We start from the raw sequence: 20973 nt of genomic DNA on the forward strand, positions 1-20973 counted from the left end.
AGCATCTGTGGCAGGAAAAAAACAGCGATGTTGAAGATCAGTCAGTCAAATGATCCCAGCTAGGCCGCATTTATTGTTTCCTCAACCGAACTATGGCTCTCATCCCGCCCAGTCGCGGCCGTCCATGTGACTGACAGCTGGTTCAGCCAATGAAATTAACGTATGCTGCCGGTTCAGGAGAAAACCGACCAATCGCCGTTTAATGGCATCCGAGGGGCACGCTTTCTACGCTTTCTCTGGCAAGAATGTTAGTTCCTGCTCTTCCCTGGCCGTTTCCTGTAATCGTACAGTGTTGTGAGACGGAGAAAGCCATGTGTGTCGATGCAAAGGTAAATTTAGCACCCCGAAATTATTACTGTGAGAGTTAAGGCAGTGGATACGATGGTTATTTTCAGGTATTTTTGCCAAAAATTAGACGCAGGCCAACCGAAACAGTATTGCGGCCTAACCCGTGTCTGAACGTTGACGGGCAATGGTTATTGTGGCACGTTGCTTTGGTTTGGTCCGGTTTGTTGATGAGGTTGAAGGAGTCCGGTAGACTGAATGGTTGGTAGTAATTGACAGAGAAGCGAACTAACGGCTTCAAACATTCAATGGACCGTGTTTAAGAGCCTGAGTATGTTTTCGGTGCTACATACGCTATTGTAATAGGGCACATCTTGGTCGCGGCACAAGCTAATGCTAACCGACGGTTTTGTGTGAAAGACTGCAATACGACCGGAGAGGAAAGCATCCTACCTCTCCAGCATCAGTACCCTCCTCGTCTGACTTCACTACCAACTATTTCCATTCACCGAATAATCCCTGGGTAGTTTAAGTTTGTATATCACTATTGAAACTGGCTACTTTCATTTCTAAGGTTTCCAAAACGTTAAATATCAAACTGAAAGCATTTTTCTGGCCTTGGTCATGTGTTAGATGTCACATTTGAAAACAATGTTTTTTTTATAATCCAGTCGAATTTATTAGTTTGCGTTGTATGTCTTATAAACTTTTTTAAAACTTCATAACTGTTAAATAAATAAGTTGCTCTTAACTCACAGTAGAGCAAACTTGATATCAGTCACAGCTTGTAAGACGATAAATGTAAGCGTGTTTATATGAAAGTTGTCTATATTTTAGTAAACTATAAATATTCTTTCTGTGCATTTGGAACTAAACGCAAGTGAATTTTGCTGTGAGGTTTATATACACCAAAGAAATATACAAAAAATGGGAGCTGAGGAGAAAATTATTGTTACAGAATTGCCTTTTACTGTATAGGGCCACATTTCCCGAGCCTTGGACTGCTCCCTGCTATTTGTTTAACACTGAAATGCCTGTGCTAGCCAGAGAATGAGTTGCCCTGAACTTCAGTAGTTGTAACTATGACTGAAACAGGATGGGCATTTACAGTAAAGAGTACAGACTAGTGTAGATAATGTAAAAGTTATGAAATTGTGCTTCTTTGACATCAGTGTCTCTCCTCTTTTTCCAGCTGTTTACTTAGAAATTGAGAAGAATTGGACGACAACTATTTAGCTTCCATCTCGGAGTCTTTTAAACATTGTGCCCGTCTCCCTGTGCGGAGTGGGCAAGATGGCAGATCCCATCATGGACCTCTTTGAGGACACACCCCTGTTTAACCTCGATGCCCTACCGGATGACACCTTCTCTCAGGGCTCCACAGACCCTGTGGAGGAGGCCCTCAAGCTGGCGTTGGGCCAGGTGGACCCACCGGCCGAGTCGGAGTCCACTCCTGAGCTCACAGTCAGCGCAGGCCTCAGTGTTCCTGTAGCAGCCCCCGTCATCCCCGACCCTGCCCCCATTCAACTCCCCACACAGCAGCCAGTGCCAGTGGCAACTGCTCAGACTGTTTCTATAGCTGCAGCTCCCACCGTGACCCTGACCCCTGCTCCTGCCTCGGTTGATACTGTACCTCAGATCCAGGCCCAGACCACCATACCCATTGCCAGCCAAACCAGCGGGTCCACCAGTAGCACTGTCCTGTTGAGCTCACCTCTGACTGTTTCCAGCTCTGTGACCACCACCACTGCCACGACACCGCAGCTCACACAGATAACTCACCAGCTTACTCCACAGCAGTTAGCTGCGATCACACAGCAGGCCGGTGGTAAAATTGTCATTCTCAAAGGACCGCAGGGTCAAGCCCAGGTGCTGCAGACTGTATCAGGAGCCGCAGGTCAGACCAGTGGAAAGGTTATTCGTGTGTTGTCTGGGACTCCTCTCAAACCTGGCATGTCCATACTGCAGGCGGGAACAGTCTTGAATCAGGCAAGCCCAGGACAAGCTCAAGTCAAGGTGGGTGCAGGGGTGCAGAGGCTGCTTCAGTCTCCTAATGGGCCAGTGAAACAGTTGCTGCTCACTTCCATGCCCCAGCAGGTACAGCAGACGCCAGGCCAGACGGTTCAGGTGCAGATCCCAGCTCAAGCACAGATGGCTCAAGGCCAGACTCAAGTCCAAGTCCAGCCCCAGACCCAGACTGCCCAGATCCAGGTACAGCCCCAGGGACAAGCTGCTCAGATCCAGGTTCAGGCTCAAGGCCAGGTGCAGCTCCAGCCAGCTATGCAGGCCCAAACGCAGGTAAGCAACACATCCTTTGCCACTGCAGACCACAAGTTGCCACCCAGCACTCCCAAAGGTGGTGCTGGGTGGTTTTATGGTTTGCTATCAGGGTTGTCTCATTCTCTGTATCTGATTCTAGGGTGGCGAGGCAAAGCGGATCACCCTGGTTCTCCAGCAGCCCTCCCAGGCTGGCTCTGCCACGCCAGCGGGTCAAGCTGTCACAGCCCAGCAGCAGGTCACACAGGTTCAGCAAGTTCAAACAGCCCAAGGGGGGCAACAACAGCAGGCCCCAACTAGACTAGTGTTGGGTCAGCTCCCTGGAGGCAAACTGGTACTCCAGGGAAGCCAGCTAGCTGCCCTGACCCAGGCACGAGCTGCTGGTCAGGCTGGAGGGCAGCCCAAAGTCCTCACAATTCAGCTGCAGGTGCAGCAGCAGCCCAACCAACAAGGAGGAGTGAAGGTGAGACAGAAGTGTTAAGAGAGTTTGTTCCCTGTTGTGATACAGTACTGTGTCTCAGAAAGAAAGAAATCATAGGAAATCATGCAAATTGCCAGTTATTCTCTATTGTTGAAGTCAGGTTTTCAACAATTCACCTTTAGTTGTTCATTGAAAATGCTGCATTCTGAAATCTGACACCCTGTGACATGTTGCTGTCCAGCAAAATGTCCGCAGGTACCACAACAAATGTGGCTCTGTGTGACTAATATTATTAGGGATTACAGGTTTTATATTAGATAATGTAAGGTAGGTAATGTTGTCATTACATGAGCCTTCACAGTTTCAGATGTGTGTGTGTGTGTGTTTATAATATTCTACATCACTGTAAATTATTAAACCGTAAGGAATCGATATACATCTTAGGTGTGCTTCTGTTTAGCTCATTGTTGTTTTGTACTGTCATGGCTGTGTTTTCAAGTACCTTGAAGAAACATAGCTACATTTGGGAAATGTGTATATTTGCTGTCTTATCCACAGATGGGGAAGAAAATATCAATTTCTATTTAATGTTTGGATTCAGGACAGAAATTGGTGCATGATATGTTTAGCCTATCTTTGCACAAATATAGGAAAAAAGCTCTGGCCAAGGTGATTTTCGTCAACTCCAAATCTGTCAGTCCTAAATACACTCTGGACCAATATATGTACTAGAGCACAAATATGAAATTGATATTGCTTTTAATGTGACTGGTGATAAGACAACAAACAAGTAGATTTCACAGAATGTCTTTCAACCAAATTCTTAGATCAAATAGTTTCTCTACTGTGTTACATCTAATCTGACATGGGCTTGTTAGGTTTTGTAATCTAGTTGTTTGATTATTTTCAAGGGAGACCATGACTTGACCTGTCCCTTTTTTCATTCTCACAGTATCAGCTAGTTTCAGGAGCAGGAAATACTGGCAGTCCACAGGTGTTGCAGATCTCACAGGGCCAAGGAGGGCAAAGAGTTGCAGTGCCGCTCAAAATGCTTCTGCAGCCACAGGTAGATCTCCAGATGTGCATAGACCATTTGTAATTTTATGTACATTAGAAGGAGGCTTGCAGGTTTCTTATAAAATCTGAGAGAAACGATAATTTTTTTTTTATGACATTCTTTTTACCTCAGACAAGTGCAGCATCCTCAGCTGGCGGCACAGTCTCTGTGGTGAAGGTCATCAATACGTCTGCTGCAGGCCCCTCCACTACAACCACAACCACTCAGTCCCAGGCCATCCGCATCACCAAGGCCCCTGGCGAGCCTGCCTCTGTCCGACGAGTAGAAATCCTGTGTAAGCAAGAGAAGGCAAACCGTATTGTGGCTGAAGCTATAGCCCGGGCCAAAGCACGAGGTGAGAAGAACCTGCCGAGAGTCCTGAACCAGGATGAGCTTCCAACAACCCAGACCTCTCCTGAGATAGGGGGCACTATAACTGTGGTGTCTGCTGCTAAGAAAAAGACCAGTGGAGGAGGGAGCAAGAAGAAAAGTCCTGTCGCTGGGGGAACAACGCCCAAAACCGTTGGCATAGCCGACAAAAAGTGCAAAGTGAAGACACCAGGGGGAACAGCTGGAGTGGCTGGAGGCACAGTAATACCTGGGACAGGGAACAAGAGCAAAAGCAAGACTAAAACAAAGTAAGTGATGTGTGTGTGATGAGTGGGTCATGGAAGGAATAATTTAAATCTAACCTACCTCAGTATGTTTGGAAATGTAACCTTATAGAAAACAATGTTTATTACTCTCCTTTTACCACTACTTCATTCTGTATTTATTGTTCCATGACACTTCCTGCAGCACTATTACTCTAGTGGGAGCAAAGAAAAGAAAGAGGAATGCCTCCTCAGACCATTCTGATGGGGAGTTGAGCCCTGCCTCACCTGCTGCGCTGGAGGATGACATGATTATGGTACACGCACATACACAATTTACAATCCACACATCCGTTTTTGTCTGAATTGAAGTGGGGAAAAAAATACTGTGCACACTTGAAGGGGAACATTGAATCATACCTGTCCCCCTCATTTGATAGTGTAGTTGTGTGTGGCCATGCGGGTGTCTATTTGTTGATGGAACATTGGAGAAAAATCTTATTATCCAGTGTATTGCTGATGAACTCATGTTGAACTTTCGCCACCCTTTTCTGCCCAGAAGAGGCGCTCCAATCGTGTGGTGAAGAGGAAGAAGTACACAGAGGACTTGGATATCAAGATAACAGATGATGAGGATGAGCAGGAAGATGTAGATGTTACTACAACCGCAGCAGCTGTGGCCTCCATCAGTGGTGGGACAGCAGCGCAGCTTAAACAGGAAATGGAGCTGGATGGTGACGGACTGCCCAGCATGCAGTTCTTTGTGGTGAGCGTTGAGCCATTATAACAAAGTTATTTCTTCTCAGGAGAGATTGAAAGAAAAATACTTGAAAAGAGGTGGATATTATGTGGAAAAAGTTGTTTTATTTATATGATGCGCGTGTGTCGGATTCGCATCTTAGTGTGTTTTTATTTTTTACAGGAAAACCCGAGTGAGGAAGATGCTGCAATTGTAGACAAAGTTCTGTCTATGAGATTGACAAAAAAAGAAGTAAGTTCAATACATTCTTTATTTTGTTTCATAACACTTTGCATTTATTTTGTAAATCATATCCTAACAACCTGCTGCTCTCTTCAAGGTGTCCCAAGGCCAGTACACCAATGTTGAGGAATTCTTTGTAAAATACAAGAACTAGTAAGTTTCTGTTTCTGTGTCTCAGTGAATAACTGAAGCATCAGCACATTGGTGTTTTTTATTTCTTCAGTGGACGTCCAAATGAGTAAAACCTGACTCTGTTGTTCTTAGCTCGTACTTACACTGTGAGTGGGCCAGTTTGGAGCAGCTGGAAAAGGACAAGAGGATCCATCAAAAGATCAAGAGGTTCAAGACCAAACACGCACAAATGAGGCACATCTTCCAGGAGGTGAGAGGGACACGTGGCGAAACACTGCTGGAGCTCTACATTTATACATATAGATGGTGACTACTTAAAAAACCAACACGGATAAACAAGTGAAGAAACATAGCAAATGCAGAAGCCTCCACACAGGGCACAAAGGGTCACTGAAAGGTTTGAGTATGAAAATGATGCGGGTCAGCAGATCTCAACCCAGTTGAAGACCTATAGGAGATTTTGAACCGCCATATTACACAGCTCTCTCCACCATCATCAGAACACCAAATGAGGGAACATCTTTTGAATAAATGGTGCTCATCCCTCCAGTAGAGTTCAGAGACTTGTAGAGTCAATGTCAAGGAGCACTGAAGCTTTTCTGGCTGCACATGGTGGACCAATACCTTACTAAGACATTTGATGTTGGTTGTTCCTTCAATTTGTCACTGGTCTGTATTTCTACCGTCTCTGACCCTGTGGTTCTGTACAGGATGAAGAGCCTTTTAACCCAGACTATGTGGAGGTGGACAGGATCCTGGACGTATCCCACAGTGTGGACAAGGACAACGGCGAGGTGAGAGAACAGATTTTCACTTTTTCAGCTAGACCTCTATTGGTTATATAGCTGAACTCCCCTTTTTTCTTTCAGAAATGTGACTGTTTCTTCTTTATAATTTAGCATATTTGCTGTAGTTAAATATTTACTCCCACTCTTTTCCCTCTAGCCTGTTATCTACTACTTGGTGAAGTGGTGCTCTCTGCCTTATGAAGACGCCACTTGGGAGCTGAAGGAAGATGTGGACGAGGGAAAGGTTGAAGAATTCGGCAAAATACAAAACCGACAACCTCGTCTGAAGAGAACGGTGTGTGGTCAAGTGAAAGATAGACAGGAGCAATTTTGAACTCACATTTATTTCTAACATGCATGTTTATAAATATTTTTATACAACCAGTGATGTTTGCAGTACCTGCTGAAGTCATGGCATTGGTGTCTTAAAAGGTTAAGGTGGTTTAGGACACACAGTGAAACTTCTGTTCCCTTTTCACATCTAGCAGGGGAACGGGAAAATAAAAACATTGCCGTCTTACACACCATTCACTTGTAGACTCAAAAACTGGAGATGCAACAGGGAATTTAATTAAACTTTATTTATGTTGTGCCAAATCAATTTTATCAAATATATTAGCTCGAGGCACATAAGAGATATTATAGAGAGAAGCCCAACACTTCCACCGTTAGATTCATATGTCAGATTAAAAATGTTGCATGTGTCTAGCATGAGTCAGGAGGCGTCTAGTGGCGCAAGAAGTTGAGAAAGGTTCAAATTTATGCAATATTCAACTGACTGGACCAACTACTGCTTCTTTCTTCTCACTTTCAACTTTGAACTTAAAATGTAAAATGTATAATAATAATAATGATGATGATAATTTAGTATCTTATCTCAGGAACCCATGTAGCATAACAAGCAGAGGTGTAGAGGTGTATTTATTCTTTTCCTCCATTTGTCCTCCTCTCTCAAGCCACGGCCTCAGGCCAGTTCATGGAAGAAGCTGGAGGAGACCAGAGAGTACAAGAATGGCAATACACTCAGAGAGTACCAGCTGGAAGGAGTCAACTGGCTGCTCTTCAACTGGTACAACAGGTATTCATCACACACAGTCATCTGTTTGAAAACACACCCAAACGGGATTAGTTTGGCTTTGCTTTGCTTTAATTGAATTAGTAGCAGTAAAAAGGTCAGAATTAGTGTTGTAGCAAGGCATAACATGAAGGGACAACATGGAGTAGGTATTGTTTCATCTATTGTAAAAGGTTTGGAAAGATTCTTGTTAATTGCTTCTCCAAAGGTTTCAGTATTCACATTCGCTGTTACCTGTCTCTCAGGCAGAACTGTATCCTGGCAGATGAGATGGGTCTGGGGAAGACTATCCAGTCCATCGCTCTCCTGTCAGAGGTGTATGCTGCTGGAGTCCAAGGCCCCTTTCTTGTCATTGCTCCGCTCTCCACCATCACCAACTGGGAGAGAGAGTTCTCCACGTGGACCCACATGAACGCCATCGTCTACCACGGCAGCCTGGCCAGCCGGCAGATGATCCAGCAGTATGAAATGTACTGCAAGGATGACAAGGTGCCGTTATTGATGACAATTATTGTCATTCAAGTTCACTGATGTTAAACATGCCTAAAGAAAATTGGTTTTCTGTCTGCAGGAGCATTTGATCCCAGGTGCATACAAGTTTGACGCCCTTATCACAACCTTTGAGATGGTGTTGTCTGACTGCCCCGAGCTGAGGGAGATAGCCTGGCGTTGTGTCATCATTGATGAGGCTCATCGTCTCAAGAATCGCAACTGCAAGCTGTTGGACAGCTTAAAGATGCTGGATCTGGTGAGTGGACCACAGCTAACACTGCTTCATACCTGTAACCAGTGGACAAAGGTACAGAGAATAACAGGATCTCTGCTGCTTCAACAGACTAATGGTTAAATGTTGCTCTTTAGTTGGACTGAGATTAAAAATGTGTCTTTAACATTAATTAAAATAGATTTGAAAGATTTTTAAGACTTAATTTTAACTTTTCCTCATCTGTTATGACCCTCTTCCTCTCCCTTCTCATTTCCTGGTCCACCTTGTTGTCTTTTCCCTTTGTCTCTGCCTTGTTGCCCGTGTTCTGTGGCATCTCCCAGGAACACAAAGTGTTGCTGACCGGCACTCCTCTCCAGAACACTGTGGAGGAACTCTTCAGTCTGCTTCATTTCCTGGAGCCTGCTCAGTTTCCCTCTGAGACTGAATTCCTCAGAGACTTTGGAGACCTCAAAACAGAGGAACAGGTACGAAATAAACACTCCTTTTGGCATTGGCACACACAAGTTCACACACATACATCTTACCTGATCATTGTCTATTTGGCCTGGCTGCCATATCTATCAGATTTCTTTGAACAAGTACTTTGTTTTGGTCCCTTAGGTTCAAAAGCTGCAGGCCATCTTGAAACCCATGATGTTAAGAAGGCTCAAGGAAGATGTTGAGAAGAACTTGGCACCCAAACAGGAGACCATCATTGAGGTTAGTTCAAATGGTGTCAGTTTTCTATGAACTCTGGACTGTGTTTGGAGTTTTGAATGACATAAATAAGACAGTTTCTCTTTCCTGTCTTTCTAAAAAGGACTAAAAATCAAGCTTGCCTCTAAATCATTTAAGCTTGTTAATGGGGATTTATTTACAGTTTATGTATGGGTTTATGAACAATTTAAAACATAGATGGGATGTAAAAATGATAAAAACTGGAAATTAACAGAAAAGATGCATCAAGACAAGCCTGCAATGGCTGGCTGCATGTTGGCTGCTGTCCTCCTCCACCTCCTCTCCTACATCTCTCTCTTCATTAGCTACAGTGATCCCTTCCTGACCCTTTCCTACTGCTTCAGCTGCTACAGCAGTGCTGGGTGATGCGTGGAAATAAACGAAACAAATTAATTGGATAGCTATTCACACTGGTCAGACCCTTCATCTTTCCCATATGTGGGTTTTTTGTAAGTTTCTCAGTTCTCAGTTTAACTAATATCTCTGGTCCAGACTGTCTCTGTGCCTATTCAGGATGAGCCCTTTTGAGTCTTTGAAATTATTTTTCAATATTCATGTGGATTCAGGAGCAAACATTCAGCAATTAACAAGTTATCCACATGCATGAGCAGTCAGCACTGACTAGCAGCTATGCTAGCCAGAGAATAGCCAACAACAATCCTTCTTCCTGCGCATGATCGTGTTTTGATTCAGACGAGGGGCCACTCACATACCAGTTTTGTGAGAAAGAGAGTGAGAGCGTGGCAGGGAGGGCTAAGTGAATCAATGCACTTTCTTAATACTTGCAGCTCTGAAATGAAATAAGATTTTAGCCAAATACATTTTTGGTGGTCACTGTTGATATTATGGCAGGGTGCCACAAAGAAATCAATATGTGAGAATCACAATAAAGTCACATATTGTTAGATTGCTGGTGAAATGTGAAGTCTGATTGTGTTTCCTCTCAGGTTGAGCTGACGGACATCCAAAAGAAGTATTACCGAGCCATCTTGGAGCGGAACTTCAGTTTCCTCAGTTTAGGGGCAAACAGTAACAGCAATGTCCCCAACCTGCTCAACACTATGATGGAGCTGCGCAAGTGCTGCAACCACCCCTACCTCATCAATGGTATTGCATCACAATATTAACTCAGTCTTTTGCACACAAATTCATCCTCTCTTCTGTGTTGTGTAGCTCTTTGTGTGAGGTATCTTGCTGTATTTGTCTGCTTGTTATATTCAGGCTTGCAAATATACAGCTCTACTTTTCCAACAATAACTGATCTGAATTGTTCCATACTGCCCATCATCTGACAGCCAGTTCCTTGTATTATTAACATTCCACTTGGCTGACAGAAACTGTGCTGCAGATGGTGCCATTATTCTTGGTACTATGTATTTTTGGTGCCATTGTGCAGACTGAGCTTATGTTAAATCAGAGGTGAAATGTTTCCCTAAAGCTGCCTACACATAAGTAGTCTAAGCTGCATTTACTTGAGGTTTGAACACTGCAGTCAAAGAAGAGCTGTAAATTAGTACTGATTTAAAAAATGCAATTATCACTCTCTTCATTTATCAAAGTTTCTTAAAGCCACAAGGTCACATGTTCCCTCACTGGATGCACTTTGAACAGCCACTGATGATATGAACTGTCACTCACTCTGTAGGAAACAATGGGTTTTTGTTGGTAAGTGATTTCTCTTGTGACTGTGTTGAAAGCTTAACCCCAACTTTCTACAGTCATGGATTAGTCAGGGCTTATTCACTTTTCATGCACATTTGTTCAGTTGTTTGTTTGGGTTTTTTTTTTGGTTAACATTGGCCTTGGCTGCTGGAGGACATAGCCAGTTTCAGTGAAATGCTCAAACAATAAATTTTAAATAATCTTCATGTTGTAGCTGTTATTCGTTTATAAACAGTGGAGCATTAAATTGAACTGTTCATGTAACTGTCATATTTTACCCAAGCTGATGATGAATCTCAGTAAATATTCATCAAAATACTTCAAGCCTGCACAGTAGATCAGGGTCTTTCCACTTGAGAAAAGCCAACAGAAGTAGATGGCAAAATAAAATGATATCGTTCTCTTTCTTTTCCAGGCGCGGAGGAGAAGATCGTAGCAGAGTTGCGGGAGGTGTACGACCCCCTGGCCCCGGACTTCCATTTGCAGGCCCTGATTCGGTCGGCTGGCAAGCTGGTGCTACTGGACAAGCTGCTGCCTCGCCTCAAGGCTGGTGGCCACAAAGTGCTCATCTTCTCCCAGATGGTGCGCTGTTTAGACATTCTGGAGGACTACCTCATCAACAAAAGGTATGAGGGTCAAAGTGTTTTGCACTATAATAAAATTGTAATATAACACTGTAGTTTGTAATCCGTATATATGATAAATATTGGCCAGAGGGAAGTGCATTAGATTGTTTATAAAAATCTAAGCAAAACTTAGTAATAACAGTTATCCGGTTATGGACTGGTGTGGTAATTAATGAAATGTTAATTAATGGCTTTTTTTTTTTTTTTTTTTTGGACAGATACCTTTATGAGCGAATTGATGGCAGAGTGCGTGGAAACTTACGACAGGCTGCCATCGATCGCTTCAGCAAGCCTGACTCAGACCGCTTTGTCTTCCTGCTGTGTACCCGTGCTGGTGGCCTGGGTATTAACCTCACTGCTGCTGACACCTGTGTTATATTTGACTCTGACTGGAACCCTCAAAATGACCTGCAGGTACAAGACTGTGCTGTGCTGTCTGGTGTAAAGTTCAGTTCAGTGAGACTGCAAAAACAATAAACCACGCTGACATGTAGAGACACGCACAGCTTTTGTTTAATATAAAATTTTGTGTCTAGAGATGTTTTTACATGTTTTTTTTTTTTTTAAATCAGCAGCTCCATATGATTCTTCTGACCCTTATTTTTTTTCCTCCTGTTCCAGGCCCAAGCAAGGTGTCATCGTATTGGTCAGTCTAAGGCGGTTAAGGTGTACCGTCTGATAACCAGGAACTCGTATGAGAGGGAGATGCTGGATAAAGCAAGTCTGAAGCTTGGGCTGGACCGTGCCGTCCTGCAGAGCATGAGTGGCAACAAGGAGAGTAATGTCAACGGGGTAAGAGGACTACTAGACACCAGCTGAAACCAGCTGTATCCCATGTTTCCAAGAAAAAAAGAGTCTGTCTCTAATACCCACACTTATGATGCTGAGCACGTAAATGTATGTTCATGAGCCTACAGGTCGTAGACAAGCGTGGCCCAGGCATGTACACACTTGTTAACGCACACTTGATAGAATACACCTTTCAATGCCATTCAGGGGAACTAAATGTATCTCACAGTTCACCGTGGTCTGCTGCTCCGCACCAGTGTAGTTGTTGATGATGATTTTTAGCATAATAATAATCAACTGAATATTATTATTCACGTCCAAATGCAATTATGGCAGAAACTCCTGAGATGGTTATCATGTTACAGTAACAGTCTGTTCTGACAGTACTGATGAGAATAATATGTCAAATCTGACACTGTGAAAAATAAATATCATATTCTTTTATCAAAGATTTTGAGAAATGTGATGCATCCATAAAAATTTTATCATAGACACCACTCAAAATAATGTTATGTCTTTTTTTATGCACAGTATCTATGTGCTTTGAGATTTAATTGCTCCCAAATGTGTTATTTCTTTTTACTGATTTGTTTCAACAAATAACCTGATCTTGATTGTGCTATGTACAGCTTTTGTATTTGTGGGTTTAATGGAAATGTGTCCCAGTGGGCTCTGTTAAACCTCCACATACTTGTGGTCTTAAAGGAGACTTGGGGACTTGAGTACTGTGGCAATTAACGAAAATACCTTGCACAAGTATGCACTCTACTAACAAATACCACAAGTGTGGATACAGGGACTGCTATAAATGGCTTTCCATGTCATCTTCAACAGATCCAGCAGTTCTCCAAGAAGGAGATAGAGGACCTCCTGAGGAAGGGAGCATATGCCGCCATCATGGATGAGAATGACGAGGGCAGTCGCTTTTGTGAGGAGGACATTGACCAGATCCTTCAGCGAAGAGCCACCACCATCACCATTGAGAGTGAGGGCAAGGGCTCCACCTTCTCCAAGGCCAGTTTTGTGGCTTCTGAGAACCGCAATGACATCGCCCTCGATGACCCTGAATTCTGGGAGAAGTGGGCCAAGAAAGCTGACATAGACATGGACTCCATCAACCGGAAGGTAAAACCTAATGTTTTTTTGTGAAGATCAGACAGTGCTGAATGCCCCGGCATGTTAAATAAGATTTTTCCAACTGTATGATCCAGTTGTCTCTGTGTAAATAGGTTTGCATACTAAAATGTTTACATATTGAGTGAAGTCATTTGTAATTGACTAAAAGTTACTCTTCCCTCCCACAGAACACCCTCGTGATCGACACTCCCAGAGTACGCAAGCAGACCCGTCAGTATTCCAGTTTACGAGGCGAAGGTGGAGACCTGTCTGACCTGGACAGTGATGATGAGTATCCACCTAGCAATTCCAGACAGTCTCGTTCCTCCCGACGCTCTGACCGCCACAGTGGAGGGGGATATGGCCGCACGGACTGTTTCCGGGTGGAGAAACACCTGCTTGTCTATGGGTATGTAGACCTGACTGATAGCTTTTATGTGCCTATGTGTAATATTTATTTTGTCAAGTTACTCTTAACTCTTGTCCCCTTTTTTAATTCTATTACCTGCTTCCTTCTACAGTTGGGGTCGTTGGAGGGACATCCTGTCTCACGCTAGATGTAAGCGGCGTTTAAGTGAACGTGACGTTGAGACGATCTGCCGTGTCATCCTGGTCTTTTGTCTGCTCCACTACCGCGGAGATGAGAATATCAAGAGTTTCATCTGGGAGCTCATCACACCGCCAGAGAACGGGCGTGAACCCACAACACTACTCAACCACTCTGGTAAGAGGCTGCAAAGTTTCAAACTGAAAGCGTGGAGGTGTGCATGCTTGTATGCGTAGAAAGAAAATATGTTTCTACTTCATTTTGTGACCCTTAGTATGTATACTGAAGACTTTTCTTTATTTTGTGTTGTCTGTTCATTGAATGGTGTGTTTATATACTTTTTATATATTCTTCTGTAATACCCATTTTACACCAAAGAAGCAGATATAAGTGGGTTTTTTGAACCCTAGTAAACCTGCTAAAATGCAATTAAGTACTTTTACACTGTCAGCCGAGTTGGCCTGAGAGGACAAACACAAGTTCAGGGACCAATGTCATCAAACACAGTTACAGAGCACACACGCAGACGCAGGTGAGAACGAGTGAGCTTCTCTTGTCTCATCCTTGTTTTGGGGCTCCCGTAAGTGTCAGAGCCTCTGTACAAGACACTTTGATCAGTGATTGTGTGTTTTTGAAAATTATTACGGGGCTGCGCACGCTTTCATCCATGACTGCAATGTAGCTGTTGTGTTTCTGGTTTAACAGCACCATGCCGGGCAGGTGACAGGTGTGTGTACAGTGTTTGTGAAAATTAGCATTTTCATCCAGGTGTTGTGTTACATCACTGCTGATTGGAGCTGGAGCCAGTAAATACCCCTGTCTTCTGCAGAGTCATTTGATCCTGGTGTGAATGCTGATTGTACCTGTTTCCTTTGCTGACAAAAGCCTGATGTTAGTGGGTCTTTTTTGGACCAGTGGAAAAGGGGATTAATACAAAGTTATATTTTCTTTTCTCCACCTAGGCCTGTCTATCCCTGTTCCAAGAGGCAGGAAGGGTAAGAGGGTAAAGGCCCAGAGCACATTTGATGTTCAGAAAGTGGAGTGGATCCGCAAGTACAACCCTGACACCCTGTTGCTGGATGACAGCTACCGCAAGCACCTCAAGCACCAATGCAACAAGTCAGTGAAGCCCAAACAGCTTTTTGAGTTTTGCTATGTGAGCACATTCTCATTCATGCTTAAACATTAACATCTCCTCTCCCACGTCAGGGTGCTGCTGAGGGTGCGTATGCTCTACTACCTGAAACAGGAGGTGATTGGGGAACATGCGGAATCTGTCCTGAAAGGGGCTGACATCAGGTATGCAATAAAGCCTGTTGTACATCAAGCCAAGTTCTCACACACACACACACACACACACACACACACACACACAAGTTGACACGACAACACAATAAAGTATGAATGCTTTTTTTTCAGGGATGTTGATATCTGGATGCCGGAGATGGAGCAGCAGGAAGTACCGGCAGGATGGTGGGATACTGAGGCAGACCGCTCACTGCTTGCTGGTGTATACAAACATGGTATGTTCTCCCTCTTTAGAGGATTATAACATTTTGAGTTATGGCTTAAATACAGGGTCACTTGTCTCTCATTATCTTGCTTTAAATCTGGAACATGTCTGTGTTTTTTGTGTAACGGCTGTGGCTGTGTCTCTGTTACCAGGTTATGAAATGTACACCACCATGCGTGCTGATCCCTGCCTCTGCTTCCTGGAGAGAGCCGGTCGGCCTGATGACAAGGCAATTGATGCTGAGCAGCACACCGGCGACACTGAGCTGGGAGATGAGTGAGTGACACTTAAATCATCAGAGTTTGTTTTGAGTTTCTTTTTGTCAACTAAATTCACTTGCTTCAGATGCTATAATGCTATAGATTTACAACAGCTTTATAATTTTCACATTGATATATCTGGAAGCTTTGAATTTAACTTTATGTAACATGCAGATATATTAGACAGGATGCTCCTTTACTTGACGTTGCTTGATGGTGATTTATGGTTTGTTTTGTGCAGTGCTGACTATGATAAATACTCAGAGGACCCAGAGTTCAAGCCTGCGTCAAGGCACAAAGACCTTTTCGAGGAGGTACGAACCTGAGTCATCACAGTCAAGCGTTTCTGTCTGTACTGGTCTGTTTGCATGGATCTGATTTAATATTTTGGAAGCAGTAGTAATAGAAAATGTAATAATGTTCCTCTATTTGACATCATCCTCCAGCCCGACTCTATGAACGTGGACGATGAGATTTCTGTAGAGGACAAGGCCGGGCCCGTGGTCACAGAAAGCTTATCGAGCCAGAGTGGTGCGTGTGACTGGCCCTCGAGCTCGTCACTCACAGCTCGGTTGCGGCGGCTTATCACAGCTTACCAACGCAGCTACAGACAGGAGCAGCTGAAGATTGAAGCCGAGGCGAAGGGTGACCGCAGGCGCAGGCGGTGCGAGCAGGCCAGCAAGCTGAAAGAGATTGCACGGCAGGAGCGCCAGCAGAGGTACACTGCTATTACATCATCCTACACAGGCTCTGTGCTTCTTAAGTGTACACTAAATTCAAATTCACCACATGCAGATAGTATCTGGGATTGTTTGCTTCAGTGAGGGTTTTCTGAATTTTTAGCAGATGTCAAAGTCCCAAAGTCAGATCAGCCCCTCCTCACCCCAGTTGCCCTCTGTCCTTCTAGGTGGACACGCAGAGAGGAGTGTGACTTCTACCGTGTGGTTTCAACGTTTGGTGTGGAAAAGATTAAAAAGGAACCAGGTCTTCCTGAGGGCGGAGAACCTGATTTCGACTGGACCCGTTTCCGTACCTTTGCCCGTCTGGATAAAAAAACTGACGAGAGCCTCAGTCGATACTTCCGCTCTTTTGTTGCCATGTGCCGGAGGGTCTGCCACCTGCGCCCAGGCCGTGGTGACGGTAACTACTACTTAATACATTATTGAAATATGGTCAACTCAATTATATAAGTACTTGTATAACCAGTAGTTACAGTGTTGGAAGCTTAATTTTTGTGGAGGCTCACACTGTCCACGATACAACACTGTGTAGTTAGAGGCCTACAAAACCTTTGTATGTGTTTATTTGACTTACTGAAAGCTACATGTTTAACTAGGAACTTTATTATTTATGCACTTCAGTTACATAAATAGCATGTGATTAAAGCAGAGCATGTTGAGTTTAAAAGCACTTCATTGTCTTTGAATCTTTTACTCCTGTTTTACTTAGATCCATCAGAGCTTTCTCAGACTGTGGCCCCCATCACTGAGGAGCGTGCCTCCCGTACCCTTTACCGTATTAGCCTCCTGCGTCGTCTCCGTGAGCGAGTCCTGCCCCACCCCACCCTGGAGGAGCGTCTGCCTCTGGCCCCGCACAGCTCCGAGCTGCCGACTTGGTGGAATATACCGGACCACGATCGTCAGCTGATGCTGGGTGCTGCTCTGCATGGTGTCAGCCGCACTGAGCTCTCCATCTTCTCAGACCCTCAGTTCACCTTCAGTCAGGCCAGGGAAGAGTTCATCCAGAACCAGCAGGCCCCACCCCCTCCACCACCACCTCAACCACTGCCCATCATGCCTCTCATCCAGCCCAAGATGCAGGAGGACCTGCCCAGTGTAAAGCAGGAGGGAGCTGATGATGACGCCCGGTTGCTTGGCGCTGAAATCAGTGCTGACCTGCAGAGCACGCCTTTGACTCACCACGAGGGGAAAGTGCAAGGGCAGGACTGGAGCTTCAAGAGGAGCAGGAGCAGGGGAGGTAGAACAGGAGGAGGAAGGAAGGGAGAAGATGGGTCTGATTCAGATTCGGATTCAGATTCAGGCTCATCGTCCTCGGAGCGATCAGGCAGCAGCGATGACAGCGGAGAGAGTGAGGAAGAGGTGGAAAGAGGTAAGTTGATAGATGAAGAAAGTCTTGAATGCTGCAAGAACAAACACGATCAATTAAATTATTTTCTTATTTCTTCTCAGCGGACATGAAGGTGCGTGACGTGGATGAAGATAATAGTTTACTCTCCATGACTCCATCTCAGGATGGCATTCCACCCCCTGACCCTCTCAGAGTCGACTGGCCCAAGGTAATTTATTACAGTTTGCAACACAAATGTCTAGAACTTGATTAACATTTCAAAGCATTTCTTTTGACGGAATAAAACCACCTGTGGTTCATGACTGATTCATGGGACTCCTCCTTTGTCTCAGGACCGTGTGTTAATCAACCGTTTGGACAGTTTGTGTACACTGGTGCTGAGTGGTCAGTGGCCCTCAGGGCGGCGATACTTGCCTGAGGCTCAGCTCAACCCAAGCTCAGAGCTGGTGGGAGACGAGATGGCCTACACAAGGGTGATCCGTAAACCCAGCAGCATGCCTGGTGGCCCTGGGGCAGAAGGAGAAGATGGAGAGTTCACTGTCAAACTCCTTAAGGTGAGAATACAGAGGAGAATGAAATGATGTATAGAATTACACAGGCAATTGACAAAATGGTAAAACTGACACGCTGTTGTGTTTTGTTGGTCGCTAAATCACTTTACTTGTGTGACTCTGAGAGGCTTTAGTCTGGTGATTAAAAAGAAATGGTTTAAAATCAAAAATAGGCATTATAAGCTGCAGCCATGATGTGTAGTTCTAAATTAGAGGCCTATCTGTCTCTCACCCTGCCAGGAGGAGGGGCTGAAGCTGACCTTCTCTAAGCAGGCCCTGATGCCCAACGGTTCAGGGGGAGAGAGCAGCAGCCGCAAGAGGCGCAAGGACCAAGAGGTACGTGTGACAGGGTTACATGTGTTCCTCTGTAACACAGGCAGAGTTAGATTCAAAAACAAAACTGCTTTAGATTTTGTTCATAACTTTATTCTCTCTCTCTCTCTCTCTCTCTCTCTCTCTCTCTCTCTCTCTCTCTCTCTCTCTCTCTCTCTCTCTCTCTCTCTCTCTCTCTCTCTCTCTCTCTCTCTCTCTCTCTCTCTCTCTCTCTCTCTCTCTCTCTCTCTCTCTCTCTCTCTCTCTCTCTCTCTCTCTCTCTCTCACTCAGTTATCGGATCCAGATGGACTCGATCCACTGGAGCGTACTCCTCGACGCAGGGACCCTCCCACCTGGCTGAAGGAGAACCCAGATTATGAGGTGGAGGGAGACATGTTGGAGGTAAATTCATGCCTGGTTTATAATCAAACCTTGGTCTCAGGTTGGGAGGAAAAACAAAATCTCAGTAACCAAACTCTGTCTCTGCCTCATCATGTCATTTGTCTCGTTTTCTCAGCTTCTTGTGAACAGGAGCAAGAGGAAGAGGAGGAGGAGGGCGGATAAAGCCCTGACGGGCAGTGAGAAAGTCAAACTCATTAACATGAGGACTGGAAAGAAGGTGAGACATGATTGATGCAATGTACACAATTCTCTACATTGTACTTGTTGGCTGTGTGTTATGACTTGCTAACACAAACTGCATGTTCTATGAAGGTCGGAGCTGCTTTCTGTCCGATGCTGCAAGATCTGAGGGAATATCTGGAGGAGAATCCTGATAATGCTGTAGCACCTGATTGGTCTGAAACTGTTCGGAACTCTGTACGTAATCATCATATTATACTGTCACTACTTAGAGAAGCAGGTTTATAATTGTTTGCTACCTGATGCTCTCGTTAGAAAAGACGTACACTGTTTCCATGCAGACCAACTGTAGTCGATGACACTGTCTACAAAAAGTGTTTAGGTCTAATATTTTTGTCACTTTTGAAGTGAAATAAAGTTGAAATGTACTTGAGCTTTGCTGGAAGAGAATTGTAGCTACAGAAAAAAACCTCTTCTCCCTAACCTGTAAATTTGGTTCTTTAAGACTGTAACTATGGTTACCACAGTGTCGGAGAAGGGATGTGAAACCACATCTTTCTAATGTTTCTAATAACAATTATCCCTCTCGCAGGGCTTCCTGCCCGAGACCCTCTTCCACCGACTGCTGACCGAGCACTCTGAGATCCCTAAGAAAAGCCGACGTCGCCATCATCACCACCACCACCACCACCACCATCACCACACTCCAGAGCCTGCTCCTGAAGACCCCAACCTGGATGGAGTTGAAGAGGAGACTCTGGTCTCAGATGGAGCCTACATGATGGATGAGGAGGACCTGGAGACCACCCATCACTTCCTCACCAGTCCAGACTTTGACGTTAAAATAGAGGGTGGTGACAGCCTTTCCCAAGGTGACTATGACAGCTCGGATCAAGAAGCACTATTGGACGATGTCATCATAGCACAGAAAGACTCTGACTCCTCATCAAGCTCAGAGGATTGACTGGACCCCACTCCTCAAACACATCTGACTTAGTCCCCTTCTCAACAATGAATCATGTTATTCCTCGTCTTTTATTTTTACCATGTTATGTATCGAATTATGGATGAATGTGTGTTTTGTTTTGTTTTTTTTTTGTTGCTACTTTTATTCATTTATTTTATATAGGATTTTTTTCCATGAAAAGAGCAGGTTTGCACCCATCTGTTTTCTTTTTCATCACTGAGAATTGTGTTCCATCTTTCTCCTGACCCTCCTCAATAACCTCTGACAAAATGGCAAAAAAGCTGAGCTTTCTTACTTCACAACTCATCATTCTCCTCTTCTCAAAGCCTATGAATTCCCATCACATTCCCAGCCGTGACCAAAAGGGGACCCCTGCTGTACAGATACCCTTTTCTTATCTAAGAACCTCAATGCTGGTCCTCTAGCGCTACATGAAACTGGACATGTGTACTGAACAGAGCCTGGATCCAGATCCCACAATCCCCCTATCTCATCTGGTCATATCCTCTGTGTCCAGGCAAGTCTGTGAACTAAAAGGGGATCCAGTGTGTGGATGTACTGTTATTGTTTTCACTCTGTGGGAGGGGTGGGGGTTGAGAGGGGGGTGGGGGAAGTGGCGTATTAGTTACTGAAGCAGTACTAGGAGGATGGGTGTAATGTACAATGTAGAGCTGGTCAGTTGTGTACAATGGTGCAAATATGACGGCAATGAGTTACTATTCTTGTTTTATGATCTGACTGTATCTGTGATATGAATAACAGCAATCTAAAGTGAAAGCAAGTTTCTGTGTATTATTGTGACTTTCACCAAACAGAAGCAACAAGGAGGATTATGGTTTGTACACAAGGCCCATTATGATCACTTCTGAATGGTTTAATAACTGTCCTAATTACACCAGATGATC

General features: G+C 44.5%; 1 protein-coding gene across 4 annotated transcripts; it reads left to right on the forward strand.

Moving 5' to 3' along the window:
* Positions 1–203: 203 nt before the first annotated feature.
* Positions 204–20845, forward strand: chd8 (chromodomain helicase DNA binding protein 8). 4 transcript variants are annotated; one of them, XM_071491159.1, is made up of 40 exons: positions 204–329; positions 1478–2301; positions 2380–2583; positions 2705–3025; positions 3936–4049; positions 4173–4678; positions 4839–4950; positions 5193–5399; positions 5556–5624; positions 5713–5768; positions 5880–5997; positions 6458–6541; positions 6693–6830; positions 7492–7613; positions 7856–8099; positions 8182–8358; positions 8658–8801; positions 8938–9036; positions 10002–10161; positions 11132–11342; positions 11561–11756; positions 11964–12134; positions 12966–13256; positions 13436–13656; positions 13769–13971; positions 14757–14913; positions 15004–15093; positions 15214–15317; positions 15460–15583; positions 15809–15881; positions 16014–16285; positions 16475–16707; positions 17017–17676; positions 17757–17863; positions 17988–18209; positions 18447–18542; positions 18811–18921; positions 19037–19138; positions 19234–19338; positions 19694–20845. In XM_071491159.1, the coding sequence occupies exons 2-40, from the start codon at positions 1579–1581 to the stop codon at positions 20063–20065; spliced, it is 7719 nt and encodes a 2572-aa protein (XP_071347260.1). In that variant the 5' UTR covers positions 204–329; positions 1478–1578; the 3' UTR covers positions 20066–20845. The 4 variants fall into 4 exon arrangements, with proteins under 4 accessions (XP_071347260.1, XP_071347261.1, XP_071347258.1 ...); XM_071491160.1 differs by having other exon boundaries at positions 2383–2583; XM_071491157.1 differs by having other exon boundaries at positions 1478–2583.
* The last annotated feature ends 128 nt before the right edge of the window (positions 20846–20973 follow it).

This window comes from Trachinotus anak, unplaced genomic scaffold (genome assembly GCF_046630095.1).
Source record: "Trachinotus anak isolate AG129_WGS33_773 ecotype Australia unplaced genomic scaffold, CSIRO_AGI_Tana_v1 ptg000012l, whole genome shotgun sequence".
In the NCBI taxonomy this organism is placed as follows: Eukaryota; Metazoa; Chordata; class Actinopteri; order Carangiformes; family Carangidae; genus Trachinotus; species Trachinotus anak.

Coding starts and splice junctions, on each gene's coding strand:
- chd8 (XM_071491157.1), top strand. CDS start 1,579: ATGGCAGATCCCATCATGGACCTCTTTGAGGACACACCCCTGTTTAAC. Junction 8,802..8,937: donor ACCTCAAAACAGAGGAACAG/GTACGAAATAAA, acceptor TTGGTCCCTTAG/GTTCAAAAGCTGCAGGCCAT. Junction 9,037..10,001: donor AACAGGAGACCATCATTGAG/GTTAGTTCAAAT, acceptor GTTTCCTCTCAG/GTTGAGCTGACGGACATCCA.